Here is an 11,538-nt window from a genome sequence, read left to right as displayed (position 1 = left end):
GAGCAAGCTTCTCACCTCGGGAGGAAGACTTATTATTTCCAATGCCTGCCTTGATAGTATCCCCATCTTTGCCATGGGCCTTTTCCTTCTGCATGACGGGATTCATGCTAGATTCGACTCTCACCGCTCCAAATTCTTTTGGGAAGGAGCGGGCAATAAACGTAAGTACCATATGGTGAATTGGCCTTCGGTTTGCCGACCAAAATCCACGGGAGGGTTAGGCCTGCTCAACTCCAAAAAGATGAACATTGCCCTCTTGTCCAAATGGGTTTGGAAACTTTATCAGGACGACGCTTCTATCTGGGCTACAATCATCAGAGCCAAATACCGCGACGCCGACAACCTGTTCGAGGGCTCCGGACAGGGGTGGCTCGCGAGTTTTGGAAAAGCTTGCACAATATAAAGCATTTTTTCAAACTGGGGGCGAAGCATTTGATTGGAGATGGATGACGTACTTATTTCTGGACTGACTGGTGGATCCGAGATCGGCCCCTCAAGGAGATTTTCCCCAGCCTTTTCAATATTTGCGAGAACCCAACTCTCACGGTGGCTGCCGCTGTAGACTCCGGAGCTCTTAACATCAATTTCCGGCGCTCGCTCAATCCTGAAGGAAGGCGACAGTGGAACGAGCTTGGGACGCTCACTGATTCCATTGTCCTTTCGAACCGAAAGACAAGGTCATCTGGCACCTGGAATCCTTGGGCAAGTTCTCGGTGCAATCGTTGTATTCCAAACTCTCGCAAGGGGCGTCCGTCGCTTATCACAAAGATGTTTGGGCGGCCAAAGTGCCCCTGAAGATCAAGATTTTCGCCTGGAAGTTCATCCTCGATAGATTGCCTTCTAGCCAACAAATTGCGACAAGACATGGTCCAGCCATGGGCAACTGCGCGCTTTGCGCACAGGTGGAAGATGCTGAGCATATCTTCTTCTCTTGCTCCCTGGCGAGGTTTGCTTGGTGCGCCATCCGATAGATTCTTGATTGTAACCCTGGGAACTTCCCACAATTCCATGCCATCCTCTCTAGCCTTGCGGGAAGGGCCAGTAGACTCCTTTGGTTCCTCTTTCTCGCCCAATCTTGGGCCACTACAAGAAATGTGTTAACTAGTGACCTTATAGCTTGGCCCATATAGCTTACAAAAATTGATAGGAAAATAATATAAATAGACTGAATTGTTGGGCTTGGCCCATATAAAGCACCGAGCTGGACTGGGCTGATTTCAAATCATGACCATTTGATTTGGTCACATATCTGCCACGTAGGATTCGCCATGCTGGATCTGACGTGGATAAGCGGATTGCCGGTGACCAAAAATTTGGTCATAGGACTTATGACCATCAATTTTAGTCGTAGTCCTCTACGACCATTTAAATAAAAAGGTCGCTGTGCGCCGTCAGTGACGCTCAACTGGCGACCAACAGTTATTAGTCACGACGTGGTCATAGATGGTGCACAATGACCTTCCAGTGACTAATATGGAGGGTCGCAAGTCACCATATTTATTGTAGTGGGCTCTTTGGAACATTCGCAATAAGCTCACTATTGAGAAAAAAATTATTAACCATCCCGCTAATGTTATTTTCAAAGCTGCTATTTTTATACAGCTTTGGAACGGCAAGGCAAAGCCAAGCGATCGGGAGGGCCTCCGGTGGTTGGAGAACAAGCTGAGGGAGCTTTACGCCGCCGTGAGACTAGGTCACACAAGCCAATGAAGATCCAGTAGCGGTGGCTCGGCCAGATCTTCAGCACTAGCTCCTGCCCCTTGCGTCGAGTCTTGATGTGGTGTTCTTTTCTTGTCTTTTTTCTCGTTGATCCTTTTGGCTAAGCTGTATGGCACAGCGTGTTGTAACATCGTTTGAACCTAAGGGCTTTATTAATTTAAAGTCGGGCATTATGATGCCTTTTATCTAAAAAAATAACGCATGGTTGTTCTCCACCCAGTCGACTGATACGTCTCCTACGTATCGATAATTTCTTGTGTTCCATGCCACATTATTGATGTTATCTACATGTTTTATGCACACTTTATGTCATATTCGTGCATTTTCTGGAACTAACCTATTAACAAGATGCCGAAGTGCCGCTTGTCGTTTTCTCGCTGTTTTTGGTTTCGAAATCCTAGTAAAGAAATATTCTCGAATTGGACGAAATAAAAGCCCAGGGGCCTATTTTCTCACGAAGCTTCCGGAAGTCCGAAGACGAAACGAAGTGGGGCCACGGGGAGCCAAACCCTAGGGCGGCGCGGCCCCCCCCTTGGCCGCGCCGCCCTGTCATCCGGGGCCCCTGTGCCCCCTCTCGACTTGCCCTTCCGCCTACTTAAAGCCTCCGTGACGAAACTTCCGAGTACCGAGAGCCACGATACGGAAAACCTTGCGAGACGCCGTCGCCGCCGATCCCATCTCGGGGATCCCGGAGATCGCCTCCGGCACCCTGCCGGAGAGGGGAATCATCTCCCGGAGGACTCTACACCGCCATGGTCGCCTCCGGAGTGATGAGTGAGTAGTCTACCCCTGGACTATGGGTCCATAGCAAGTAGCTAGATGGTTGTCTTCTCCCCATTGTGCTATCATTGTCGGATCTTGTGAGCTGCCTAACATGATCAAGATCATCTATCTGTAATTCTATATGTTGCGTTTGTTGGGATCCGATGAATAGAGAATACTTGTTATGTTGATTATCAAAGTTATGCTTATGTGTTATTTATGATCTTGCATGCTCTCCGTTACTAGTAGATGCTCCGGCCAAGTAGATGCTTTTAACTCCAAGAGGGAGTACTTATGCTCGATAGTGGGTTCATGCCTGCATTGACACTCAGGACGATGTGACGAAAGTTCTAAGGTTGTGTTGTGCGTTTGCCACTAGGGATAAAACATTGATGCTATGTCTAAGGATGTAGTTGTTGATTACATTACGCACCATACTTAATGCAATTGTCCGTTGCTTGCAACTTAATACTTGGAGGGGGTTCGGATGATAACCTCGAAGGTGGACTTTTTAGGCATAGATGCGGTTGGATGGCGGTCTATGTACTTTGTCGTAATGCCCAATTAAATCTCACTATACTCATCATGATATGTATGTGCATTGTCATGCTCTCTTTATTTTTCAATTGCCCAAGCTGTAATTTGTTCACCCAACATGCTGTTCGTCTTATGGGAGAGACACCTCTAGTGAGCTGTGGACCCCGGTCCAATTCTCTTTACTGAAATACAATCTACTTGCAATACTTGTTTTTACTGTTTTCTCTGCAAACAATCATCTTCCACACAATACGGTTAATCCTTTGTTACAGCAAGCCGGTGAGATTGACAACCTCACTCGTTTCGTTGGGGCAAAGTACTTTGGTTGTGTTGTGCGGGTTCCACGTTGGCGCCGGAATCTCCGGTGTTGCGCCGCACTACATCCCGTCGCCATCAACCTTCAACGTGCTTCTTGGCTCCTCCTGGTTCGATAAACCTTGGTTTCTTTCCGAGGGAAAACTTGTTGCTGTGCTCATCATACCTTCCTCTTGGGGTTGCCCAACGAACGTGTGAAATACACGCCATCAAGCATATTTTATCGGCGCCGTTGCCGGGGAGATCAAGACACGCTGCAAGGGGAGTCTCCACTTCTCAATCTCTTTACTTTGTTTTTGTCTTGCTTAGTTTTATTTACTACTTTGTTTGCTGCACTAAATCAAAATACAAAAAAAAATTAGTTGCTAGTTTTACTTTATTTGCTATCTTGTTTGCTATATCGAAAACACAAAAAAATTAGTTTACTTGCATTTACTTTATCTAGTTTGCTTTGTTTACTATTGCTAAAATGGCTACCCCTGAAAATACTAAGTTGTGTGACTTCACAACCACAAATAATAATGATTTCTTATGCACACCTATTGCTCCACCTGCTACTACGGCGAGAATTCTTTGAAATTAAACTCGCTTTACTTGAATCTTGTTATGAAAGATCAATTTTCCGGAATTAGTTCTGATGATGCTGCTGCCCATCTTAGTAATTTTGTTGAACTATGCGAAATGCAAAAATATAAAGATGTAGATGGTGATATTATTAAACTAAAATTGTTCTCTTTCTCATTAAGAGGAAGAGCTAAAGATTGGCTGCTATCTCTGCCTAAGAATAGTATTGATTCATGGACTAAATGCAAGGATGCTTTTATTGGTAGATATTATCCCCCTGCTAAAATTATATCTTTGAGGAGTAGCATAATGAATTTTAAACAATTAGATACTGAACATGTTGCTCAAGCTTGGGAAAGAATGAAATCTACGGTTAAAAATTTCCCAACCCATGGACTGACTACTTGGATGATCATCCAAACCTTCTATGCGGGACTAAATTTTTCTTCGCGGAATTTATTGGATTCAGCTGTTGGAGGTACCTTTATGTCCATCACTCTTGGTGAAGCAACAAAGCTTCTTGATAATATGATGATCAACTACTCTGAATGGCACACGGAAAGAGCTCCACAAGGTAAGAAGGTAAATTCTGTTGAGGAATCCTCTTCCTTGAATGATAAGGTTGATGCTATTATGTCTATGCTTGTGAATGATAGGACTAATGTTGATCCTAATAATGTTCCGTTAGCTTCATTGGTTGCACAAGAAGAACATATTGATGTAAACTTCATTAAAAATAATAATTTCAACAACAATGCTTACCGGAACAATTCTAGTAACAACTATAGGCCATATCCTTATAATAATGGCAACGGCTATGGTAATTCTTATGGAAATTCTTACAACAATAATAGGAATTCACCCCTGGAATTGAAGCCATGCTTAAAGAATTTATTAGTACACAAACTGCCTTTAACAAATCGTTGAGGAAAAACTCAATAAAATTGATATTCTTGTTTCTAGAGTTGATAGTCTTGCCTCGGATGTTGATCTTTTGAAATCGAAAGTTATGCCTAATAGGGATATTGAAAATAAAATTTTTACTACAGCAAATGCCATCCAAGTTAGAATTAATGAGAATATAAGATTAATGGCTGAACTGCGTGCTAGGTGGGATAGAGAAGAAAATGAAAAACTAGCTAAAGAGAAGAATATAGCTAAAGTTTGGACTATTACCACCACTAGTAATGCTAATGCTACACATGTTGCTGCACCTCCTACTCATACTAATAAAAGAATTGGTGTTAGCAATGTTTCCACTTCTAATGCAAAGCGCGAAAAACTGCTCGAAACTACTAAAACTGCTGAAACCGCTCGTGATAAAGTCTGCTGAAATTTTTTCCAACATTGGGGATGATGATCCCATTGCTTTAGATTATAATGGTTTGAATTTTGATGATTGCCACATCTCTGAAGTTATAAAGTTCTTGCAAAAACTTGCTAAAAGTCCTAATGCTATTGCTATAAATTTGGCTTTCACGCATCATATTACAAGTGCTCTCATAAAAGCTAGAGAAGAGAAACTAGAGCGCGAAGCCTCTATTCCTAAAAAGCTAGAAGATGGTTGGGAGCCCATCATTAAGATGAAGGTTAAAGATTTTGATTGTAATGCTTTATGTGATCTTGGTGCAAGTATTTCGTTATGCCGAAGAAAATTTATAATATGCTTGACTTGCCACCGCTGAAAAATTGTTATTTGGATGTTAATCTTGCTGATCATTCTACAAAGAAACCTTTGGGTAAAGTTGATAATGTTCGCATTACCGTTAACAATAATCTTGTTCCCGTTGATTTTGTTGTCTTGGATATTGAATGCAATGCATCTTGTCCAATTATATTGGGAAGACCTTTTCTTCGAACTGTTGGTGCTATTATTGATATGAGGGAAGGTAATATAAAATATCAATTTCCTCTCAAGAAAGGTATGGAACACTTCCCTAGAAATAGAATAAAGGTACCTTATGATTCTATTATTAGAACAAATTATGATGTTGATGCTTCATCTCTCGATGTTACTTGATACACACTTTCCGCGCCTAGCTGAAAGGCGTTAAAGAAAAGCGCTTATGGGAGACAACCCATGTTTTTACCTACAGTACTTTGTTTTTATTTTGTGTCTTGGAAGTTGTTTACTACTGTAGCAACCTCTCCTTATCTTAGTTTTGAGTTTTGTTGTGCCAAGTTAAGCCGTTGATAGAAAAGTAAGTACTAGATTTGGATTACTGCGCAGTTCCAGATTTCTTTGCTGTCACGAATCTGGGTCCACCTCCCTGTAGGTAGCTCAGAAAATTACGCCAATTTACGAGCATGATCCTCAGATATGTACGCAACTTTCATTCAATTTGAGCATTTTCGTTTGAGCAAGTCTGGTGCCATTTTAAAATTCGTCAATACGAACTGTTCTGTTTTGACAGATTCTGCCTTTTATTTCGCATTGCCTCTTTCGCTATGTTGGATGAATTTCTTTGATCCACTAATGTCCAGTAGCATTATGCAATGTCCAGATGTGTTAAGAATGATTGTGTCACCTCTGAATATGTCAATTTATATTGTGCACTAACCCTCTAATGAGTTGTTTCGAGTTTGGTGTGGAGGAAGTTTTCAAGGATCAAGAGAGGAGTATGATGCAACATGATCAAGGAGAGTGAAAGCTCTAAGCTTGGGGATGCACCCGGTGGTTCACCCCTGCATATATCAAGAAGACTCAAGCGTCTAAGCTTGGGGATGCCCAAGGCATCCCCTTCTTCATCGACAAATTATCGGGTTCCTCCCTGAAACTATATTTTTATTCGGCCACATCTTATGTGCTTTTTCTTGGAGCGTCGGTTTGTTTTTGTTTTTGTTTTGTTTGAATAAAATGGATCCTATCATTCACTTTATGGGAGAGAGACACGCTCCGCTGTAGCATATGGACAAATATGTCCTTGGTTTCTACTCATAGTATTCATGGCGAAGTTTCTCCTTCGTTAAATTGTTATATGGTTGGAATTGGAAAATGATACATGTAGTAATTGCTATAAATGTCTTGGGTAATGTGATACTTGGCAATTGTTGTGCTCATGTTTAAGCTCTTGCATCATATGCTTTGCACCCATTAATGAAGAAATACATAGAGCATGCTAAAATTTGGTTTGCATATTTGGTTTCTCTAAGGTCTAGATAATTTCTAGTTTTGAGTTTGAACAACAAGGAAGACGGTGTAGAGTCTTATAATGCTTTCAATATGTCTTTTATGTGAGTTTTGCTGCACCGGTTCATCCTTGTGTTTGTTTCAAATAAGCCTTGCTAGCCTAAACCTTGTATCGAGAGGGAATACTTCTCATGCATCCAAAATACTTGAGCCAACCACTATGCCATTTGTGTCCACCATACCTACCTATACTACATGGTATTTTCCCGCCATTCCAAAGTAAATTGCTTGAGTGCTACCTTTAAAATTCCATCATTCGCCTTTGCAATATATAGCTCATGGGACAAAATAGCCTTAAAAACTATTGTAGTATTGAATATGTAATTATGCACTTTATCTCTTATTAAGTTGCTTGTTGTGCGATAACCATGTTTATCGGGGAACGCCATCAACTCATTGTTGAATTTCATGTGAGTTGCTATGCATGTTCGTCTTGTCTGAAGTAAGGGCGATCTACATTGAGTTGAATGGTTTGAGCATGCATATTGTGAGAGAAGAACATTGGGCCGCTAACTAAAGCCATGATTCATGGTGGAAGTTTCAGTTTTGGACAAATATCCTCAAATCTCTAATGAGAAAAGAATTAATTGTTGTCAAATGCTTAAAGCATTAAAAGAGGAGTCCATTATCCGTTGTCTATGTTGTCCCGGTATGGATGTCTAAGTTGAGAATAATCAAAAGCGAGAAATCCAAATGCGAGCTTTCTCCTTAGACCTTTGTACAGGCGGCATAGAGGTACCCCTTTGTGAAACTTGGTTAAAGCATATGTATTGCGGTGATAATCCGGGTAGTCCAAGCTAATTAGGACAAGGTGCGAGCACTATTAGTACACTATGCATGAGGCTTGCAACTTATAAGATATAATTTACATGATGCATATGCTTTATTACTACCGTTGACAAAATTGTTTCATGTTTTCAAAATCAAAGCTCTAGCACAAATATAGCAATCGATGCTTTTCCTCTATGAGGACCATTCTTTTACTTTCAATGTTGAGTCGGTTCACCTATTTCTCTCCACCTCAAGAAGCAAACACTTGTGTGAACTGTGCATTGATTCCTACATACTTGCTTATTGCACTTATTATATTACTCTATGTTGACAATATCCATGAGATATACATGTTACAAGTTGAAAGCACCCGCTGAAACTTAATCTTCTTTTGTGTTGCTTCAATACCTTTACTTTGAATTATTGCTTTATGAGTTAACTCTTATGCAAGACTTATTGATGCTTGTCTTGAAGTGCTATTCATGAAAAGTCTTTGCTTTATGATTCACTTGTTTACTCATGTCATACACATTGTTTTGATCGCTGCATTCTCTACATATGCTTTACAAATAGTATGATCAAGATTAGGATGGCATGTCACTCCAGAAATTGTCTTTGTTATCGTTTTACCTGCTCGGGACGAGCAGAACTAAGCTTGGGGATGCTGATACGTCTCCAACGTATCGATAATTTCTTGTGTTCCATGCCACATTATTGATGTTATCTACATGTTTTATGCACACTTTATGTCATATTCGTGCATTTTACGGAACTAACCTATTAACAAGATGCCGAAGTGCCGATTCTTTGTTTTCGCTGTTTTTGGTTTAGAAATCCTAGTAAAGAAATATTCTCGGAATTGGACGAAATAAAAGCCCAGGGGCCTATTTTCTCACGAAGCTTCCAGAAGTCCGAAGACGAAACGAAGTGGGGCCACAGGGGAGCCAAACCCTAGGGCGGCGCGGCCCCCCCCCTTGGCCGCGCCGCCCTGTCATCTGGGGCCCCTGTGCCCCCTCTCGACTTGCCCTTCCGCCTACTTAAAGCCTCCGTGACGAAACTTCCAATGCGAGAGCCACGATACGGAAAACCTTACGAGACGCCGTCGCCGCCGATCCCATCTCGGGGGATCCCGGAGATCGCCTCCGGCACCTCGCCGGAGAGGGGAATCATCTCCCGGAGGACTCTACACCGCCATGGTCGCCTCCGGAGTGATGAGTGAGTAGTCTACCCCTGGACTATGGGTCCATAGCGGTAGCTAGATGGTTGTCTTCTCCCCATTGTGCTATCATTGTCGGATCTTGTGAGCTGCCTAACATGATCAAGATCATCTATCTGTAATTCTATATGTTGCGTTTGTTGGGATCCGATGAATAGAGAATACTTGTTATGTTGATTATCAAAGTTATGCTTATGTGTTATTTATGATCTTGCATGCTCTCCAGTTACTAGTAGATGCTGCGGCCAAGTAGATGCTTTTAACTCCAAGAGGGAGTACTTATGCTCGATAGTGGGTTCATGCTCGCATTGACACCGGGACAGTGACGAGAAAGTTCTAAGGTTGTGTTGTGCTGTTGCCACTAGGGATAAAACATTGATGCTATGTCTAAGGATGTAGTTGTTGATTACATTACGCACCATACTTAATGCAATTGTCTGTTGCTTGCAACTTAATACTTGAGGGGGTTCGGATGATAACCTGAAGGTGGACTTTTTAGGCATAGATGCAGTTGGATGGCGGTCTATGTACTTTGTCGTAATGCCCAATTAAATCTCACTATACTCATCATGATATGTATGTGCATTGTCATGCTCTCTTTATTTGTCAATTGCCCAACCGTAATTTGTTCACCCAACATGCTTGTTCGTCTTATGGGAGAGACACCTCTAGTGAACTGTGGACCCCGGTCCAATTCTCTTTACTTGAAATACAATCTACTGCAATACTTGTTTTTACTGTTTTCTCTGCAAACAATCATCTTCCACACAATACGGTTAATCCTTTGTTACAGCAAGCCGGTGAGATTGACAACCTCAACTGTTTCGTTGGGGCAAAGTACTTTGGTTGTGTTGTGCAGGTTCCACGTTGGCGCCGGAATCTCTGGTGTTGCGCCGCACTACATCCCGTCGCCATCAACCTTCAACGTGCTTCTTGGCTCCTCCTGGTTCGATAAACCTTGGTTTCTTTCTGAGGGAAAACTTGCTGCTGTGCTCATCATACCTTCCTCTTGGGGTTGCCCAACGAACGTGTGAAATACACGCCATCATCGACGCAGCCAACACCCGTGTGCATCGACGACTTTGACGACGCGCCAACACAGCCTGTTGTCACCACGGACAATGCTACCAAGAACATGGGGGAGAGCCATAGGACACAAGGATTCATCGACGACGAGGACAAGTGTTTGTGCGACGCGTGGCTGGCAACAATCCATGGCTCGTATTAATGGCGCCCAACAAAAGGGCAAGGTGTATTAGGCCAAGGTCATGCGGGAGTACAACGAGACCAAGATGCACCCGCCCTACCACATCCCAAGCCCTCGCACGAAAGAGTCCCTCAGAAAAAGATGGAACTACATCAAACAAGAGGCACTGCTCAGCCGTCGAACATACTAAGAGGCACCCCGTAAGCGGCGTTGGCGTCATTTCAGTGGTAAACAAGATACAACCATCATCATTCTATTCTATTTACATCATTCTATGTACATCATTGGCGGCTTTGGCGTGATTGCAGGTATCCCAGGCCTTGGAGAGGTTTAAGGCAGTGCATAAGAAGGGCTTCCATATGGTCCATTGCTGGGACAAGCTCAAGGACGCGGAGAAGTGGAAGACAAGCTTTGCGGCCTACGATGAAGCGCGTGAAGAATGGGACGGCGGTCAACCTTGACAGCGAAGACGACGATCAAGGCCGTCAAGCCCTTCCACCTCGTCCCCGGGGCCATAAGGCTACCAAGGCCGATCTAGCCCGGGAGGCACAGGCCATTGCGTTCACCCAGAACCTGGAGAAGATAATGGCCGAGAATCATGCCGCCTTGGCTGCTAGGGACGAGAAGAGGCGTGCGGGAAAGGAGGCCGCAAGCGCCATCTACCTCAACCTCACGAAAGAGGTCATTGAGGTCCAAAGGATGGACGTCGAGGCAAAAAAGGCAAACGCCGAGGCCAAATTGCGTGACGCCGAGGCCAAGACGTGCAGAAGACACAAGGATCATGGTAGACGACTTGAGCGGCGTCGACGACTGACAAGGGATTAACTTGTCAATGCCTATGGATTGTAGGCTAGGGTTTAGTTAGAAGTAGAGGGCAAGTAGATCTCGAAGGTTTCAGCCGAAAAGTACTCGACGATTATGAAAACTAGGGTTCGCAGACAATGATTCGATCATCTCCTCGTCCCTCGACTCCCCCTTTATATAAGAGGTGGAGCCGAGGGTTTCGTTTTGTACAAGTTACAGAGTCCGGGACGGTTTCTAACTCATCCCGCTAGATTTACAAACAACACTTCCTATTACAATTCTACTTTCCTTAATATATCTTGGGCTCTCGAACCTTCTTATTCTTCGGGTAGTGGGCCTTCGTTAAACCCCGGGTACTATCTTTGGCAAGCCCATTTGGGATGCCTATGTCAGTAGCCCCCGAGATTTTGCTTGAATCGTAGAATCGGGGAAAATCTCCATCGCTTATTCTTA

At 43.2% G+C, this 11,538-nt stretch overlaps 1 protein-coding gene across 1 annotated transcript in view; it reads left to right on the top strand.

Moving 5' to 3' along the window:
- The first annotated feature begins 875 nt into the window (after positions 1-875).
- Positions 876-11,538, top strand: part of LOC124665528 — a 16,567-nt gene continuing 5,904 nt past the window's right edge. Inside the window, exon 1 of the mRNA XM_047202934.1 lies at positions 876-946. Coding sequence (XP_047058890.1) covers positions 876-946 — 71 coding nt within the window. The remainder of the gene's footprint in view (positions 947-11,538) is intronic.

Source organism: Lolium rigidum, chromosome 1, assembly GCF_022539505.1.
Source record: "Lolium rigidum isolate FL_2022 chromosome 1, APGP_CSIRO_Lrig_0.1, whole genome shotgun sequence".
NCBI classification, from domain to species: domain Eukaryota; kingdom Viridiplantae; phylum Streptophyta; class Magnoliopsida; order Poales; family Poaceae; genus Lolium; species Lolium rigidum.
Note: the sequence above shows the minus strand (reverse complement) of the source record. Positions and strands in the feature narration are given on the sequence as shown.